The 19,944-nt window shown below is 44.8% G+C and overlaps 2 protein-coding genes across 3 annotated transcripts in view; both read left to right on the forward strand.

The window, feature by feature from the left end:
• The window catches only part of IQCH (IQ motif containing H), a 57,138-nt gene extending 45,763 nt beyond the window's left edge, over nucleotides 1-11,375 (forward strand). For both annotated transcript variants that reach the window (XM_033070525.1, XM_033070526.1), the window contains 5 exons: nucleotides 3,732-3,899; nucleotides 6,924-7,037; nucleotides 7,597-7,658; nucleotides 9,345-9,453; nucleotides 10,640-11,375. In XM_033070525.1, the coding sequence (XP_032926416.1) occupies nucleotides 3,732-3,899; nucleotides 6,924-7,037; nucleotides 7,597-7,658; nucleotides 9,345-9,453; nucleotides 10,640-10,741 (555 nt within the window). In that variant the 3' untranslated portion in view covers nucleotides 10,742-11,375. The remainder of the gene's footprint in view (nucleotides 1-3,731; nucleotides 3,900-6,923; nucleotides 7,038-7,596; nucleotides 7,659-9,344; nucleotides 9,454-10,639) is intronic.
• Nucleotides 11,376-15,795: 4,420 nt separating this feature from the next.
• C12H15orf61 (chromosome 12 C15orf61 homolog) lies at nucleotides 15,796-18,709 on the forward strand. Its single transcript, XM_033070792.2, has 2 exons — nucleotides 15,796-16,171; nucleotides 18,091-18,709. Exons 1-2 carry the CDS (start codon nucleotides 15,796-15,798, stop codon nucleotides 18,216-18,218), a joined length of 504 nt encoding a protein of 167 aa, XP_032926683.1. The 3' UTR covers nucleotides 18,219-18,709.
• The last annotated feature ends 1,235 nt before the right edge of the window (nucleotides 18,710-19,944 follow it).

Below are 19,944 nucleotides of genomic sequence, written 5' to 3' on the forward strand. Positions count from 1 at the left end.
GTGGCTTTATTCACTGGGGATGTCTTCACCACAAAGTGCCAGCTCTGAGGCTGTGTGTGCCAAAGGAGACTCCCCTGGAAGTAAATATTTAAATATTTCCTTGGATAAACAGCCAGCAAATCTTGTAGGATGTGCTTCTCTTTTTTTTTTTTTTTTTTTCCATTGGTGGGATTCTGGAGATTCCTAATCTGGTCTCTGCTCAGCTTGACCAAAAACCACATTTAAATCTATCTAAAATCTTAACTACTGCCTCTCCCTCCTACCTTTGAACTTTGAAGATCAGATATCAGCTCTGGGCTGTTCTATTCCAGTTTCATTTCTGAGCATAAATTCTGAAAATCCCCACATTGCAGATAAAAACTCCTTGTGTTCTGCTAATTTTCTATGAAATCCTATCAGGATTTGACACCTCCAGTCATAAATGTGTACAATTACAAATGTGCCCTTACTGTATCAGAAAATGGGGCTGGGCTCAATAAGAGATGTTTGTTAATTTGTTGGATTTTATCATTTCACTTAAACTTCACTTTTGCCCAGATTATTTGCTAAGAGCTCCTGATTTACTGGAGGTGATTTCTGTGGTCAGACCCCTTGGCCAGGCCCTGTGTTCTCCCATTTCTGTAGCAGCACAAAGGGGATTTAAAGGGCATTTTTGTGTTTCCATGGCAAAAGGGAATCCCCTGCTAGGACAAAGCTGGAAAATCTTGTGCCATCTGATCCTCCTTCCTTTCTCCCCCACCTCAGGGATGTTCTGGGACACATCCAGGGCAGGAGGGGACATGGCCACCACCAGAGTGTTCTCACAGAGTCCTGAGCCAGGAAAACAATCCTTGGGGGTGATCCCAGCTGGCACCAAGGAGTGACCATTTGGCTGCTCTGAGTTGCAGCAGGGGAGGTTCAGCCCCAGGCTCAGGGATGAAAGGAGGTGGACAGGTGGCTTCCAGCCATGTTTGCCTTCCTCCTATTCCTGTTCCTGTTCCTATTCCTACTCCTGTTCCTGTTCCTATTCCTATTCCTATTCCTGTTCCTGTTCCTATTCCTATTCCTATTCCTATTCCTATTCCTATTCCTGTTCCTGTTCCTATTCCTATTCCTACTCCTACTCCTGTTCTTGTTCCTGTTCTTATTCCTATTCCTATGGCTATTCCTACTCCTATTCCTATTCCTATTCCTGTTCCTGTTCCTGTTCCTGTTCCTATTCCTATTCCCCTTTTCCTATTCCTATTCCTACTCCTACTCCTATTCCTATTCCTACTCCTATTCCTATTCCTATTCCTACTCCTACTCCTACTCCTGTTCCTGTTCCTATTCCCATTCCTTTTCCTATTCCCCTTTTCCTATTCCTATTCCTTTTCCTATTCCCCTTTTCCCATTCCTATTCCTAGTCCTATTCCTATTCCCCTATTCCTATTCCTATTCCCCTTTTCCTTTTCCTATTCCCCTTTTCCCATTCCTATTCCTTTTCCTATTCTTATTTCTATTCCTATTCCTTTTCCTATTTCTATTCCTATTCCTATTCCAACTCCTATTCCTACTCCTGTTCCTGTTCCTATTCCCATTCCTATTCCTTTTCCTTTTCCTATTCCCCTTTTCCTATTCCTATTCCTATTCCTACTCCTACTCCTGTTCCCATTCCCATTCCTATTCTTTTTCCTTTTCCTATTCCCCTTTTCCCATTCCTATTCCTATTCCTGTTCCTGTTCCCGTTCCCATTCCCATTCCTATCCCTATTCCTCCCCCTCCTGAGGAGAATCTGAAGTTCAGGGAGGTTCTGGAGCTGTCCCTTGCAGAGCAGGGGAGGGGATGGACATTTCATTATCCCCTGCAGATCCAAACCCTTCATTTTGTGGGCAGAAATCGGGCTGGGATGATGAAACCATGCCCAAAAACTGTTTAATCCTCTCTGGAAGCAAACAGAAACTCCTTGTTTGATCAACCTTATGATTTCCAGCACAAAAGCTGCTCTGCTGGAAGCTTTTTCTGTCCTTCCCTGCTCTCCCAGCCCCTTCCTTGGGCAAGGGGAGCCAGGAGAGCTCCTGTCCCTGCCAGAGCAGCCCCTGGGCAGGTGCCAGCGGGCACTGCAGCCAGGCTGCCATGCTGGGGCTTTGTTCAGAGCATGGGAAATGCCTCACACCAGTAATTAATGGGTTTTTCTCTGCAGCTGACATTAAAACAATGTCACGTGTGCGTGTTTAATTGTGGGCACTGACCAGGTGGGACCTGGGGAGTGACTGCTGCACGTTCTGGGCTTGGTGTCAGTCCCTGGGAGGGAGCAGTGAATTCATCCTCTGCTCAGCTTTGCCAGGCTGCTTTTGAAATGTTTCATCTGCTGTTAAATCCTCAGCCCATTCCCTGCATTTTGCTCTGGGACTCACTTCAGTCACAGGGATGCTTTTGGCTTAACCTTTTTTATGTCTCCCTTCAGGCCAGCTTGCCTCCTGCAGCTCTGTTTGTGCTCAGCAGAGCTGCCAGGGGTGGATTTGGAGGTCAGGTGTAATATCAGGGTCTGGATTAAGAGCAAACACTTCACTTGGAGCCAGTGAACAGCCCTCAGATATCCAAGATTTGCAGTCCTTGGTTTCCTCATGCAGCTTTGCCACTTATTTCTGAGGGCAAAGTTTTAATTGAGAGTGTAAAACCCAGCTCAGACAAGACCTAGGACACATTGATATCAACAGATTTGTTGATAATATTTATCAAAATTAACAGAACACTCCCACAATATGAATAGTTTATAATTATTACTTGGCTCATTGAGAAGGTTAGCACACGCTGGAAAAGGAGAAATGGACAGCAAAGTTCTTCCTGTTTGCAGAAGTGATGATAAACAATAAATTATTGAAGAAAATTAAGTATTATAATTGGGGAACCTTCCCCTATTACTAAGTAAAGCCAGCCATTAGCATCCAATTTGCATTTTAGACCGTGCAGCAGGAAATATTTAAGTTGACAAATAGGATATTTAATAGAGCAACAGATACTTGGCAGTTAGATATTAACAACTGTTACTGGGGTGATTTATTCCCCATTATCCAAAGGGCATTACTCTGTGCATATGATTCTGAAATTAACTCCAGTTTTCCAAGAGGCCTTGGCTGCCTGACCCCTTAATATCCTTATAATGAGTCCATTTACCATTGCAGGGCTGAGGGAGGTTGTTCACTGGGAGATTTGTTTAAGGGGTGCTGTGCAGGGCAGAGCTGGGTGTGTGGGAGCATTGCTCACTGCCTGGGTGGGCTCAGGGATTTCTGGAGTGGGAAAAGCTCCTGGGGAAGCCAAGCTCTGGTTTTTGGGGTGGAGGAGCCCTGCAGAAGCAATCCTGGTCCTTCCCTGGGAGATTCCTTCTGAGGTTACAGAGCAGCTCTGGGTGCTCCTGTTTGGAAGTTGTTTGTGGAATCCCAGAATCCCAGAAGGGGTGGGGTGGGAAGGGACCCCAAATCCCACCCAGTGCCAGCCCTGCCATGGCAGGGACACCTGCCACCATCCCAGGGTCCTGCCCAGCCTGGCCTGGGGCAATTCCAGGGATCCAGGGACAGCCACAGCTCCTCTCCCCACCCTCACAGGCAGGAATTCCTTCCTCACATCTTCACCACTGCCAGCCCTGCTCCAGCAGCAGGAATGCCAACACACAGGACAAAAAAAGGGCAGAGATGTTCCTCGACAATTGCTGGATTTCACTATTCTTGTTGCTCTTTTGAATTTCTTTGAATTCCCCTCTTTGTTTTGATTAGGTGTGGGCAACAGACCTTGACCTTTGCTACAGTGACCAGCTGGCCCTGACTCAGCTCCTGCTGTACATGACAGATGGAAATGTGGATTGTGGCTCCAGCCCCCTGCCAGGACCTCTGGGATCCAAGGAAAGCAAAAACCAACGGGTCCAGCACGAGGGGACAAAACCTGTGAGTAGTGATGTGGTCCTAAATATCATCCCTGGAACCACCACTTCATCTGTTCTGGAGGAGATGAATCTGCTCCTCTCTGGGTTTAAAGTGCTGCTCCTGGGTTTTAGCAGGGTCATGAAGTCATGGGATAACAGCAGGGCAGGAGTTGAAGTGGAACTGTCCCATCCCTGGGGATGTCCAAGGCCAGCTTGGAGCAGCCTGGGACAGTGCAAAGTGTCCCTGCCCATGGCAGGAGGGGAATGGGATGGGATTTAAGGTCCCTTCCCACCCAAATCTTCTGGGGTTCTATCAAATGGGAAGAAATGTCTTTAGAAAAGCCAGCACAAGAAGTGTGTGTCTGTGTACATGCACACAGGGATAGAAAACAGAAGCTGCTTGCCATGTTTTGACAGAGGATTCACAGCTTCCCTCTTTTCCATCCGTGGAGGAGGGGATGTATCACCATTCCAAAAATGTCATGGAGCTGTAATTTAGGGGTTAACGAGCTCTTGATCCATTGTTCTCCTCAAGCAACCACTTTTAGTTGGAGAGAAGTAAATTACATCTGATTAGTCCCAGTAGTCCAAGTTTTAGAAATGAAAAGTAATCAAGTAGCAACTTTTCTTTTAATTAAAATTCTGTCAGAATTAACATAAATTGTCATTATATACTTTATTTTTAATTCTTTTTCTATTTCTGAGGATTTTTATCTCCTGAAGAGTTAACTACAAGACTGCAGTCTCCCAGGAAAAGAAAAAGAAACAAACCAAGAGACAAATGTTTTTACTGCACATGATCTGTAATGAATGATTAAGTAAAACACTTTGTGTAAAATTATGATGTTAATAATGATTCTGTCCCTTTTAATTTATTAGATATTCTCCATGCTGGTAGGGTTGATGTTGATAAAACGGAGCAGCCCCGGAGTTTGTGCGAGGATTTTATTTTTAGAACTCCTTCTTTGAAAGAACAAATTTCCTAGATACTGCTGCTCCTGTAATTATGTACAAAACCAATCACTCATTATAGTTAGGATACATTATCTTCTAGACAGATGAGGCTAAATAAGCAACACATTAATAATTCATCCTGCAGTTCATTATGCATGTGTATGCATGCTTTGTAGCTGAAATAAGCACCTCATCAACCTGATGCCAACCCTTAAACAATAGTTCTGTGTTATTGCAGCCACATTCAAGTTTACGCTTGTTAAACTGCTGCTTGGATTATTTTATCAAGCATTCATTTATTTGTGGTCCCCTACTGCACAGAAACAGATTTTGGAAGCTCCTTTTTTAAGTTAATGACTTGAGCAATGGGTGTTATTAATTCTCAGAATATTATAAACATGATTAATTTTCAGGCAGAGATGTATTAGATCAGGATTTCAGCTATGTCAACTTAAATGAGTCAATGTCAAAACAAATATCATTTTAGGGAAAATACTGTAAATTACAGGCTTTGATGTGCAGTGTCCCTGCTCCCAGGGAACAGTCCAGAATTAAAAATATCACCAGGAGAGCCCTGGTTTAGAACAGCTCTGCTCAGAGCTCCTCAAAGCAGCATCTCTGTTCTTCTGAGCTCTGCTGAGGGCTCAAACCTGGTGTAGCACCAACCTTTGTCCAAGGGGGAGAGAGGACAGGGCAGGTGGGATATTGGGAATAAATTCCTGGCTGGGAGGGTGGCAGACCCTGACACAGGTGCCCAGAGAAGCTGTGGCTGCCCCTGCATCCCTGGAATGTCCAAGGCCAGGCTGGATTCAGTGCTCTCAGGGGGCTCAGTGAGCACTGAAGGGTGTGGAAACACCAAAATGTGGAAATGCCAAAAACTGGAAACACCAAAATGTGGAAACACCAAAATGTAGAAATGCCAAAATATGGAAACACCAAAATGTGGAAACACCAAAATATGGAAACACCAAAATGTGGAAACGCCAAAATATGGAAACACCAAAATGTGGAAACACCAAAATATGGAAACACCAAAATATAGAAACACCAAAAACTGGAAACACCAAAATGTGGAAATGCCAAAATGTGGAAACACCAAAATGTGGAAACACCAAAATATGGAAACGCCAAAATATGGAAACACCAAAATGTGGAAACACCAAAATATGGAAACACCAAAATATGGAAACACCAAAATATAGAAACACCAAAAACTGGAAACACCAAAATGTGGAAATGCCAAAATGTGGAAACACCAAAATGTGGAAACACCAAAATATGGAAACACCAAAAACTGGAAACACCAAAATGTGGAAACACCACAATGTGGTTTATAAAGGGCAATTCTGTGATTCTGATCTGCCATGCAGGGGTTTATGGAAATGTTTCTCTCCAGCAGAGCTGTGAGGAGCAAGGATTCCTCCAAAAGGAGAGTTACTGAGTTCATTTATAGAATCCCAGATTGCCAGGATGGTTTGGGTGGGAAGGGAACTTCAGGCTCATCCCATCCCATCCCATCCCATCCCATGGATCCCATCCCATGGATCCCATCCCATCCCATCCCATGGATCCCATCCCATCCCATCCCATTGATCCCATCCCATGGATCCCATCCCATGGATCCCATCCCATCCCATCCCATCCCATCCCATCCCATCCCATGGATCCCATCCCATGGATCCCATCCCATCCCATCCCATCCCATGGATCCCATCCCATGGATCCCATCCCATCCCATCCCATGGATCCCATCCCATCCCATCCCATCCCATCCCATCCCATCCCATCCCACTGATCCCATCCCATCCCATCCCACCCCTTCCATCCCAGGGTCACCTCCCACTATCCCAACCCGGCCTGGGACATTCCAGGATCCAGGGGCAGCCTCAGCTGCTCTGGAAAATCCACTCCAGGTCTGCCCACCCTCAGAGGGAACAATTCCTCCATCACCCCTCCTCACCCCACCCTGTATCACTTTGCAGCCGTTCCCCTGTGCAAAGGCAGTGATTTATTCACCCTTTAATGTTGGGCTGTGGTGGGAGCTGGTGTGAAAATGAGGAATTCTGTGCTGTTCCCTGTGCTGTTCCTGCAGCCTGCCCTCTGTGCCGTGGCCAGCAGCCAGCTGAGACACTCCAGCCTCTCAGGGATCTCCTACAGCGTCCTCCTCCACACCTGCCAGACCCGGGGGCTGGGATTTGACCTCCAGGTATGAAGGGGGAATATGAGGAAATGGGATATTGAGAATTTTCTGTGTGAATTCTAACGTGGTGAAGCCAGTTCTGAAAGCAGAGCTGTGGAATTCCAGTGCCAGCAATGTAAATCATTAATCATGGAATTGTTTGGGTTGGAAAAGACTTTTAAAATCATCCAACAATCAACCCACCACCCCTTGGTCGCCACTAAACCATGTCCTCAAGTGCCACACACACCTACTTTTCTTTCAGTTGAAGTGTGTGTAAGACTTTTAGGGGTTAACCTGCTTCTAGATAAAAATAACTGTGCAAGGAGAGAATTTTTAAGATACTTTTGACCCCCTCTTACTGCTTTGAAACCCAAATATTTGCTGTGGAATAGACTCTGTTGTATTTATTGTATTCTCTGCAATAAGTCAGAGCAATAATCTATTTAAACTGAGCAATAATTCCTTACACACAATTCCAAACCAGCCCTGCTTAGTCTGGGTGTGTAGTGGGTGTGTACTTACACATTTCTTACAATTACCACTATTTTAGGAATAAATAAAATAATTTTGTCTTAATTAACAGGAAAAACAGGGAACAGTTTTTGTGTTGTATGAAGACCAGAAGCGACACAGCCTGGGAATGGTGTAAGTGAGAATTGTCCCTAAATCAGGGTGACAAAGAGCTGGGGACACAGATTGGGAATGGTGTGAGTGAGGATTGTCCCTAAACCAGGGTGACAAAGAGCTGGGGACACTCTGGGTGTGCAGGGTGACACTGGAGCCAGGGAGGGATGAGCAGCCTGAACACCTGGCTGTCCCCTCCTGTCACAGCAATGCCCTGGCTGTCCCCTCCTGTCACAGCAATGCCCTGACTGCTCCCAAGATTGGCCTTTGGGAGCGATTTTGGGAGGCTTTAAGCATTTCAGTCATAAAAGAAGGACAGAAAATATTAAATATTATTCATTTTTATGCTAAAAAATTCTTCACCTGTTAAATAAACAATTTTTTCCACTTCTCTCCAAAAAATATTTTCCCAAACCAATTAAAGAAAAACCCACTTAAATCTATTTCCTAAATAAAAACCCCATTCAAAAGTTTCCTCCCAAATTTACCCTGACCCAAAACAAATACATGGTTAAAAAGCTGACTTCAGGAGGCAAAGCAGGGTGGATTTAATGCCTTTTTTAGATTGTTCTGGCCCAAGTTTCCTGCCAGAATAGGATGTAATAAGTGAGGAGCTGGAGCGTTCTGCTCTCAGCCTGTTCTGCATTCCTTTGATGCTGCAGCTATTTCATTAATGACCTGGAGAACAAAACAGCTCCTGCAAGAGAATTCCAAATGATCTCCACAAATTGAAGGAACAATGTGAGAAATAGAATTAGGATTGGTTGGGATCAGGTGGAAGAAATGACATTTAGAGAGCTGTGCTGAGCGTGAGGAACAAGGAGGGTTTGGGAGCAGGATCTGGGAATCCAGAGCTGTCAGGATCCTGTGGAAAAAAGGTGAAATTGTGTCCTGGGAGAAATGCTGCTGTTCTGTGAGAGGGAGGCAGTGAAAATGTTTAGAGCTCTGGAGAGCATGACTGACATGGAAAGGCTACAGAGGAGAGGGAGGGCACAAATGGCATCTGCTAACGATCTCCCAGCACAGAAAAAGCTCTGCAGGAAGGGAAAATCGGATTTTTTGGTAGTAGGACAAGAAGAAATAAACTCAATTTGCAGCGAAGATGATTCCTGTTGTCTGCCATCACATTTTCAGTGCAATTTCAAAGCCTAAATTGGGAAATATTTTCAAGATTGTAGGAGTTGGAGCTTATAAAATAACTGAAATACCTGAAACATCTCTGAGAATTCCCCATTTTATTCCAGCAGAGATCTGTGGTCGATTCCAGTGAACGAGGCACATTATTCTCAGTGTAATTCCCTGTTCCTTAAAGTGTGGAGAGTCTGGCAAAGCAAAGCCTCAAAAGCTCCAACAATCTAAGAAATCTTGATCCTGCTGAAATTTCTTTCCCAAATTTTAGGCTGAAAGTTCTTCCCAACTAATGTGAGTGTTCCAAATGTTCTCAATCCTTCCTCAGCTTTACTTGGAGTAGCTGAAACCTCTCTGCTAAGTTGATTAATAAAAATTATTTATTGCACAAATCCTTCCCGTTGACAAGTTAAAATGGAGCCTCATCTTTCATATCTCCCTGAAGATTTTCACCTTGTGAGATTGAAAATGCTCATTAAATTCCAGCACCAGGCAGGCACAAATGAGAGGGCGATTGTTTTTTTTTGAGCACGGGAAGGGAATCATTGGTAAACTCATTTGTTTGGATATCATTAACAGAACAATCGGGGAGGATCTCCAGGGGGTCCTGCTGACCTTTGCTCGCAATCTCTTCATCATCCATCAAGAAATATCAGCACCTAATATGCAAGGCGAGACCAATTTTAAGGTGAGGTGTTAATTAACTAACGATCCCGGTTAATTTCTGTACAAGGCCCGCAAATACCTCATGCTGGATCACAAACAAGTGCTAAACCATCCCTTTTTTCTCCCTGCCTGGGGGTGCTTTACAGGCTTTGGGTCACTGGAGTTCGGTCTCCCACGGAACCCGTTAGTTAAATTTAAGTTTGAAACTTTTTCTTTGAAAAGAGACATCCCTGAGCGTGAAATTTTATTTGTAATCTAATGCTCCTGAGTGTCCTTTGGAAGAGCAAAGGAGCTGTTGGCACTGCCTCACACACTTCTGTCACAATTGCCTTGCTTTATTTTAAAGGGACACCATCAAGGTAAGAATCTTAAATTAGAAACAAATTTCTCAGTTGGTAATAACTGCCTGGATTATTAACACTGATTTCTTTCAAGCAGGCAGCCACTAATCCATTCATTCCCAGCCCTCACCCCTTCCCAGGTGGGTTTTGTTCCCAATTTTCTCTGCTCTTTGTGCCCATCCCTGGATGGAGAGGACAAAGCTCAGCCTGGGGAGGTTCCCCACCTGGCTGCCCCAGGAAAAAAAGCAATCAGGAATCCCAGCCCTCCTCACAGAGCTGCTTTTTGATTCCAGAGAATTGCTCTGCTGCCCACAGGGATTTCTTTTGCTGAGCTGCATCACCTTTAGCTCAATAAAAACTTTCTGTGTGTGTTTTGTGAAAGGTGAAGGAGAATGCTCTGGTAGATTTGTATCTTCAGTCATGTCACATAATTTATAGCAGATTCTTTCCACACCGACTGGGTTTTCAAGTAGAGTGTGAAATGACAGATTTTGGGGAAGACATAATTAAATTTCAACATGTTACAGAATAAACAACAACAACAAAAATTCCCATTTTTCAATATGAGGGAATGAAAAGCAACCACTGAAGAAAAATAGAAAAGAGAACTTTTCTTCATTGTGAGTGAACATATGTGAAATAAAACACCTGTTAGTTAATTAGGAGTACAAATTGCAGTGTTATTTACCTGGGATTTGTACATATTTACTAATAATTCCCCCAAAGTAATATTAAATTTAATTGTTGCATCCTGTCCTGGGTAACCCTGTTACCTGTTCAAGGCAGGCACTGCCAGCTGTGCACCCTGGCTGCTGGATCCCATTAAAATGCCCATTAAATAACTTGTACTCCTGGAATCTGTTACAGATGGCAATTCGAGATATTGAAGCAATTCTGGGAGTTAGAGCAGAAAACAAAGTGAGATGGGAAGAAGAGCAAGCCTGGGAAGCAGATGCTCTGAAGGAATAGTTAACAGAAAATGTTCAAGTGCCTCATTCCTTCTGCTTCTGTGAGAACAGGTTTGGTTTTCCTTCTGACTTGGTGGAAATGAAGTGAGGCAGGAAATGTGTGTGATGGCACTGGGAACATCCCACCTCCCTTTTTGAGAAGCACAGGATCATCCTAATGCTCCTGGTGCCCCTGTTGTCATTCCTGAAGTTCAGCATAAAAATCTGATTTATGGGGTCACTGACTCAGAGCAGGGGGAGCAGAGCCCAAATTCCAGCAGTGCTGAGCACTGGAAGCCTGGAGCTCCAGGCTTGGACCTGACACAGTCCAGAGCCCACCAGGGTGAGCAGAGACCTCTCCAGGCTGAACAATCCCAGCTCTCCCAAGCTTTCCTCCCAGCAGAGCTGGGATTGTTCAGCCTGGGAGAGGAGAAGCTTTGGGGTGAGCTCAGTCTGGCCCTGAAGGGGAAAGATGGAGAATATTCAGAATATTCAGAATATTCAGAAGGAGCTGGAGTGCCAGGACAAGGGGAATGGCTCCAAACTGAAGGAGATTTGGGTTAGTTGAGATTTTGGGCAGGGATTGTTCCCTGGGAGGTCAGGCCCTGGCACAGGGTGTCCCTGGATCCCTGGAATGTCCCAGGCCAGGCTGGACAGGGCTGGGAGCACTGGGACAGTGGGAGGTGTCCCTGCCATGGCAGAGGAGCAGTGGGATGAGATTTAAGGTCCTTTCCACCCCAAACCATCCCATGGTTCTTTTGCCTGTAAATGCCTTAATTTAAACTCCACTTTATCAGAAATCCCAGCCCCCATTCCTCTGCAGAACCATCTCTATTGTTCTGCTGCTTTTTCTATTCTCTAAAGATTTTTGCAGTAGATTTTCTGTGGTCATTTTCAAATTATCAAAAAGAGCAGTACTAGCACGAATTCATCACTGTGATTTCCAGAATTCCATGACTTTTGCAGGTCTGTCCATATCTATTTTGGATATTGGTGACTCTTTTGGTCCAAATTACTGTGAACTGTTGTTGAAGGACAGAATTATATTTGTAAAATTATCCATTAAATCTTCACTGTTCCAACAGACAACACTTCCATATTTTACTGTGGAAGAACAGATCTCATTGAATCCTCTTATCCTAGGAATGGCAACTATCCTTGGGATTCCTTCCCAAAAAAAGCTCAGGCAAAACCATTTTTAACACAGAATAGACCAAGCAGTTGCACAAGATCAGCACCCAATTTTTCTGACAGCAAATCTCTGATCCCTCAGCGTGAGACATTATTTTTTTGTGGAGTTTTTCCCCCTCCTACTCTGGTCACAGAATTAATTCATTGCAGATGAAAACATTTGCCTAAATGCTGATCCCTGCTTCGAATAAAAACCCACAGGAGTATTTTGAATTGCTGCTTTTATTGCTGTTTTACATCCGTGTAGTGTTGGGTTTGGATAGCCCAGAGCTCACAGAGATTTTCCCAAGGTGGAATTTAGCTGCACTTGAGCTGGTTTCCAAAGGGTTAAGGAAAAGGAAGCCTTGATCCAAGCCAGAACAACATAAGGTCTGAGAGGCTCATTAGTTCACTGGCACTTAATAGACTGCAGTGTCCTGGGAGGAAATGAAACCTGCACTTCCTTCTGCCTTTGTTCTACCCTGACAAAAGAAAGCTGGACCTGCTTTTGCAGCAAACAAGTGACCTGAAAGTTCTCGTGGTGAGAGAGATTTCTCAGCGTGTGCAAAGTGTGAAATGTATTTTGAGGGGCAAAAAAAAAAAAAAAAAAAAAAAAGTTTTTAATTACTACTAACACTTCTGAGCCTTGAGCTGATGGAAGGATTGAAACTGCTTTGCAGTCTCTCACATTCAGCTCCCATGCTGCTGCTGCCAAAAATGTGAAAAATGTGGGTTTTTTAGCGATGCTGCAGATCTAAAATCAAATTGTAATATTGTTAAAAAGCCAGGAATAGAATTCTGTTCACACTACTGGATTATTTATTCCCACTCATTAGAAGAGTAATAGAGTTGTTGAAGTGTGGATTGAATTTCAGAACGTGAGCTGGATGGGAAGAAAAGTGTGAAGCAAGAAATGAAAGGTGTGGCTTCTCATCAGAAACCACCCCCCAAAAAACGCCAGATTTGGGAAAAGCTGGAGCTGCTCCCTCAGCTGCAGGGAGTGCAGGAATGCTGGAGGAGAGGTGAGGGACAATGAAAAGAAAGGATTTGTGCTCCCCAGGAGCCAGAGCTGGAAATGGAGATGTTTATTTAACTGGCAGCACTCGGTGGGTTTTGTTTCAGCAGGAATTCAGTGTAGCACAGAGCACTTCAGGTCATTCTGAAAGAGAGAGTTGATGACACTGAAACTGGGTCTCCTGTTTTAGGTAGTTGGGTTTAAAGCCCTGGATTAAAGAGAAGCTTTTAGCCCACATTTCCACATTCATAATGACAACTCTGAGCACAGAGCAAAAAAAAAAAAAGCAGTTTATCAACACAACCACTTCAGATGTCTTGTGAAATGAAAAATTCACCCTCCCTCTTTCCTGGAGGATCTCCAGGATCAGAATTCACCACCTTCCCTCTAGGTTAAGGTAACAAATCCCTGGATTTTTAAGGCTTTCCTTAAAAATTCACATCAAATCTGTAGATGTTACATTGTGCACATCCTCTGTATTTATTTTAGACTGCAGACCTTGTTATATTGATGAACAAAGGATTAAGAACCACAATCATTGACAACCTTCATTAATGAAATACAACAGCACTGTATCAGTCTTTAAGTTCAATACTTTATTTCAGCCCTTCACACAGCACCAGATTCCAAGGATTTTCTATCCTCAGCCACTGTTACCACTGCTAAAGAAGGATATTAAACTATGTTCTCTATTAATTACAGGGAGGTGAACATGAAGGGGAAATGTTTTGCTGGTGATGATTAATAATTACTTGTTCTACACACATGTACAATAAATAAACAGGGCATATTGTGGGGTAGTAATTGATTAATTAAATGTTCATACTGGATAGCTGAGTTTGAGATATTGCTTGCAATTATTGAAATAAAAAATTTGTTTCCATTTCTCAGTTTTCTGGACTGTTTCCCCCTCTCTCAAATAGAATGTTAAATGCTTCAAAACCTTAGGTTTTACTTAGAAAAACTGAATATATGCTGTGATATAAAAATACTTCTTTGAAAGGGTCTGACCCTTGAAGGTTTTTGGGGAGCACAGCTGGATAAACTCTGAGCACAGGTGAACCTGGGTGATGCTGCAGGTGCTCCCTCAGCATCTGGGCATCAACAAAACCCTTCCAAAAATGTCATTGTCCATTTTTTGTGACACTGCCACCCCTCCTTCAGCTCCAGCACAGCCTGGGTGTGTCTGTCACGGAATCTCAGGATCCCTGAGCTTGGAAAAACCTCCAAGAGCATCGAGTTCAACCTGTGAAAAACATGTTTTATTGTTTTGTTAAAATGTATAAGGTTTAATAAAATATAATAGGAGATGTACATAAAATAAAGGGATAAAATGGTTAGGTGCTTGGTAAGAGCACACAGTTGTTTTGGGAATGCCCCTTTAATATATAATATATTATTTATATAAATATATATTTAGTTTATAATATATTAACTTGTTGTATATTATAGTTTTTTATGCATAGATTAATTAATTAACTTTTTTTTGAGAATTATTTAGTATGGCTACTTTTTGGGTTTGTTTTTTTAGAGTATGGGTGGCTTTTATTTTTTAAATTTTTTTTTTTTTTAATTTGGGTGGTAGTTTTGGTTTTCTGCAGTTGGTGAGTGTTGATAATTGTTGTGTTAGTTGCAGGTTTTTATTATACATTTACAGGCTGTTATTTTAATTAAGCAGGTAGTTTAGGCACATTATTTTTAAAAAACGTATGTTTAACTTTTGCTATTAGAAAGAAACATGTTTATACAGGAAAGTTATTTTACTATTATACACATAGAATTTATTTTAATATTTCGAAAAGCCAACATAACAAACCTGTGCCCCATCCCACTTTGTCCCCAGCCCAGAGCAGAGTGCACGTGCAGGAATTCCTCCAGGGATGGGCTCTCCAAACCTCCCTGGGAACCCTTCCCAAAGCCTGGACACCATTCTTGGGAGGGAATTCCTGTGCTGTCCACCCTGAGCCTCCCCTGGAGCAGTCCATGGCCATGTCCTCCTGCTGTCCCTGTTCCTGGAGCAGAGCCCGACCTGCCCTCCCTGCCCCTCCTGGCAGGGATCCCCCCTGAGCCTCCTTTTCTCCAGGCTGAGCTCCTGCAGCTGCCCCAGCTCTGTTCCCTTCCCTGGACACGCTGCAGCCCCTCAGAGTCCATCCCGGACCGGGAGGCGATTCCTGCTCCGTTCCCTTCCCATTCCCGGGGCCATTCCTGCTCCATCCCGGGGCCATTCCCTCTCTATTCCTGGGCGATTCTACGGCCGCTGTCCCCTCAGTTCCCGGGGCCCTTCCCTCCACATTCCCAGACCTCAGTCTCTCTCCATTCCCTCTCGGTTCCCTCCCCATTCCCAGACCCCTGTTCCTCTCCTGTCCCTCTCCGTTTTCTCCCCATTCCCGGACCCCTGTCCCCCTCCATTCCCTCCCCATTCCCAGATCCCTGTTCCCTCTCCATTCCCAGACCCCTGTCTCTCTCGGTTCCCTCTCCGTTCCCTGTCCATTCCCAGACCCCTGTCCCTCTCCATTCCCTCCCCATTCCCAGATCCCTGTCCCTCTCCGTTCCCTCTCCATTCCCAGACCCCTGTCCCTCTCGGTTCCTTCTCCATTTTCTCCCCATTCCCAGACCCGGTTCCCTCTCGGTTCCCTCCCCATTCCCGGTCCCATGTCCCTCTCCGTTCCCTCTCCATTCCCTCCCCATTCCCGGACCCCGTTCCCTCTCTGTCCCCTCTGGGTTCCCTCCCCATTCCCAGACCCCTGTTCCCTCTCCACTCCCAGACGCCTGTCCCTCACGGTTCCCTCCCCATTCCCAGACCCGGTTCCCTCTCCGTCCCCTCCGTCCCCGCTGGTTCCGCCCCCGGGCGGCGCAGGCGCGCTGCGGGCGCAGGCGCGGAGCCCCGCGGGATGCGGGCGCTGCACGGCGCGGCCCTGGCGCTGCTGCGGGCGCTGCACGGCGCGGTCCGGGGGCTGCACGGCGCGGCCCTGGCGGTGCTGCTCTGGCGGGGCTCGGCTCCTGCCCGCCCCGCCGCCTCCGAGGTGCTGAGCCAGCACCTGCGGCAGCGCCGCCTGCCCCACTGGACCTCGTTCTGCGTCAAGTACAGCGCGGTGCGCAACGACCAGTTCGGCCTCTCGCACTTCAACTGGCCCGTGGACGGCGCCAACTACCTGGTGCTGCGCACCGGCTGCTTCCCCTTCATCAAGTACCACTGCTCCCGCGCCGCGCCGCAGGACCTGGCGCTGCAGGACGCCTTCTTCACCGCCCTCAAGGTGCTCAACGCCGGTGAGTCTGGCCCGGGACGGCGCCCTGAGGGGCGGGCGGCTGAGGGGTAGCGCTGGGGACGGCGTGAGGGGCAGTGAACACCGTGAGGGACACCCTGAGGGACAGCGAGCACCCTGAGGGACAGCCTGAGGGACACCGAGCACCGTGAGGGGCAGTGGACACCGTGAGGGACAGCGATCACCATGAGGGTCGGTCTGAGGGGCAGCGAGCGTCAGGGCCGGCGGCTCGGACTGGGCAGCTCTGCTCCGAGCGCTCTCTGTCTCCTTTTCTTTATCTTTCCCTCTCTTTCCTCCTCACCTTCTTCTGTCTTCCCCTGTCCCTCACCTTCTCTCTTTCCCCGTTCCCCTCTCTCTCCTCACCTTCTCTCTTTCCCTTTTCCTTCCTCTCCTTTTCCTTCTGTTTCCCCTCTCTTTCCCCTCTCTCTCTTTCCCTTCTCTTTCCCTTTTTCTTTCCCCTCTCTTTCCCTTCTCTTTCCCCTCTCTTTCTCTCTTTCCCCTCTCTTTCCCTCTCTCTTCCCCTCTCTCTTCCCCCTCACTTTCCCCTCTCTTTCCCCTCTCTTCCCCCTCACTTTCCCCTCACTCCTCTCCCTCTTTCCCTCTCTCCCTGCCCTTCTCTCCCCGTTTCCCTCTCTCCTCTCTCTCTGTGCCCGGGAATTCGGAGCTGTGAGCAGGGCAGGGGCAGAGCTGGAAATGGATCCTGGCAGGGTGGGTGTGAGCGAGTTCGTGTTTCCCTGGGACAGAGCGAGTTCGTGTTTCCCTGGGACAGGCACAGACCGGAGCTTTGCTATTTAAGCCTCACTCCTTTCATTTGGCATTTTCCAGCTGCAGATCCGGGTGCCCTGGATGAACTTTTGTCCTCTAAGCAGTTCTGAAGTGAAACTCTGTTCAGGCAGTGCCTGATGCAGGAATGGTCAGGCTGCTGGGATATCAATCCTTATAATAAAAACATTTTATCAGTACCTTATTAATATAAAAGTAGATATAGTTAAGTTTTGATACATGTTATTTCAAATTTTTAGTTGCAGACCCAAAGCTTATTTGAATGCCAGCAATGACAGTGCCATAATATTTCATACATTCTTTATTTCCATATTTAATTTTTTAAATTTCCTTTTCTTCACAAGTCTTCAATTACTTTTTTTTTCCCCAAACTTGTGTGCTGGTCTTAATTTTCTGATCTTTCCAATGAATGACACAGTGAGAAAATGTAATCACAAAGATTGATTTCTTAGTAGCACCTTTAAACCTGATTTTCTTTTCCCCTCCACCCAGTCACACCTTTGTTTTTCTCACAACCACCCTTCATGTTTCATATTGAAATGATTGGAAAACATGATTAAACAAGCAATTTATTTCCCTCAGGCTTAAGCACTTAGCTCCAAGCATGTTAAATTTGGTGTTTCTGGATTCAGGGCCTAAATCCACCTCTGCTTTTCCCTCTGTAATAAATAGTATATTATATATATATATATATATATATATATATGTGTGTGTGTAAATTGCAGTTCTGTGGGAGTTGATAGTTTTGATTGCTGATCTGATTTTCCCCAGAGCAGCTTCATGTTGATCTATGGATTCACTGCCTATTTTTAAAATTTCTGCTCTGACATAGACTCCAATAACTTAAATGGGTGTTCAGGGAGTTTGGGTTTAGTATTTGCAGATATAAATATATGTATAGATGTATATTTAATCAGTAGAAATCACGTGTACATGGCAATGTTTCACTTCTTCCATGCTGTTCTCCTCCTGTTTTCTTTTTCTAACAATTCCTGCACTGATTGCTGCATTTAAATAAAGACAAAAATACTTCCAAGGCAGCTTTTCCAGGAATGTTTCCCTCTCATTTCATTTTGGACTCATGTGAATTTGGATTTGGATTTCCCTGTGTGTGTGTAATGTGTTTTTCTCTCTCCTCAGGCATCCCCACTTTGCTGTATGGAATTGGCTCCTGGTTCTTTGCCCGTGTCACAGAGACTGTTCACACCAGCCAGGGCCCAGTCACTGTTTATTTTCTGAATAAAGAAGATGAAGGAGCCATGTACTGAGCTGAATGCCTGTCCTCTGGTGGGTTCTGTGCTGCAAACTCCTGCTGCCTTTCACTAAAAACACCTAAACTTGGTTTTTCCACTGTGTTCTCATCTCAGTGTGCTGTTGCAGGAAGTTTTGGTGGTGAGAGATTTATTTTTGCAGAGCTCTGTGAAGTTGAAGAATTAGAATTTCTGAGGGTATGGCTGGGAGTCAGGGACTGGTGCTGCTGGACAAACCTGAGATCATTTAAAGAGATGCATTTATCAGCTTAGAGAACTGAATTGTAGCCTGTGGGCAAGGAAACATTTCAGAATGTCCCTGAAAAGATAAAGCTGCTCAGGTGTAGAGCCTGCCTACATATTTCATCATGAATTAATTGCCACAGCTCTAACTGTGAATGAATCTGTGGCACTGAGCCTTTGGGGAAGAAAATCCCACCCTAAAAGAAGTGCAAAATGGCTGTATGGCATTTCTGGAAATGATATTTAAATAAAATATCCAAAATATATCTGATGCTTTTATATTTTGCAATTCTTGAGCTCCAGATGTGTGGTGTTGTTTTTCTTTTGATTGTTTTATAGATGAATACAAAATCTAAGTGATGTAGAAGATCCCCTGTCCTGATTAACAAATCTCTGGTATTTTTAATTAATGAGGAGAATACTCAAGAATATCTCAATTTTTGGGTGCAAAAGAACTGATTTCTCCAGTTGTAACCAAGCACAGCTTCATGCACCAACAATGACAAAATGACTTCGTATCAGTTGGAAACCTGGGCACAAAAATTTAAGAAAAAAGCTTTTGGGGAACTGTTTGGATAGTGGAAATCTGGAACTAATGGAAACAGGAAGACTTGGATAGTGGAAATCTGGAATTAATGGAAACAGGATCTATTGCTGGTGCTGGGATTTAGTGCCAGCAATTAAAGCTGTGAGTTCCAAATCCTGGTGATCCAAGCTGGTCATTCCAGTTTTCATGAGTCAAAATAAATGTAAAGTGGGGAGGGGCTGGTTTGAAAGGTAATCACTTCTCAATGAATGACTATCAAGCTATAAATACTTTTAAATACTTTTAAAATTAATTCCAGGCAATAGAAGTGTTTCTCACTTAATGTGGCTTTTCTAAAAGCAGCACTAAACTCTTTAATCAGGGAAGTGTTAAATTTTGGAGAATATTTTTGCCACAAGTTAAATGTCTCCAGGATGGCATTACAGGAGCCCTCAATAATAAGAAAAATTGCAGTTAGCATTTTCCTAGGGCTGATCATAACTTTAAAATCCAACACTGCTCATCCATTGCTACAGAGCCCATCCATACCTGGCTGTAAAGGTTTAGGCTCAACCCAAGGTTGATAAAATGGTTTTTAATTACAAACCCATAAATCCAGCTCTTGAGAGGAGCTGCAGCTCGTGTGATTTCTGCAGTGCTGCCTTTGCTTACCTGCAGCAGCAGGGATGGGCAGGGCTCCTCAGAGAGCATCCCTGACAAACTGCACTATTGATTGCTGCAGCTCTGAGCTGCTGGCAGCATTAAATAGAGCCCTGATCTCTTGTTCAATGATCTCACTGTGTAACAATTAAGCAGATGTAATATTTTCTTGTATTACATGGAAATCAATGGACCTCTTGCTCTCGGGAAGTTGATGTGCTAAAGGATGAACTGGGAGATGGCTGAGGGCAGAGTGCAAATATGGGATCACTCATTGCTCTCACTGAGGCTTGGGTGGCAGCTCTGCAGAGGGAA

The sequence above is a fragment of the Catharus ustulatus genome, chromosome 12, assembly GCF_009819885.2.
Source record: "Catharus ustulatus isolate bCatUst1 chromosome 12, bCatUst1.pri.v2, whole genome shotgun sequence".
In the NCBI taxonomy this organism is placed as follows: domain Eukaryota; kingdom Metazoa; phylum Chordata; class Aves; order Passeriformes; family Turdidae; genus Catharus; species Catharus ustulatus.

Bases quoted from the DNA above. Each gene is read 5' to 3' on its own strand.
- C12H15orf61 (XM_033070792.2), top strand. From the start codon at position 15,796: ATGCGGGCGCTGCACGGCGCGGCCCTGGCGCTGCTGCGGGCGCTGCAC. The intron at 16,172-18,090 runs GTGAGTCTGGCC...CTCTCTCCTCAG, and splicing joins CCTCAAGGTGCTCAACGCCG to GCATCCCCACTTTGCTGTAT.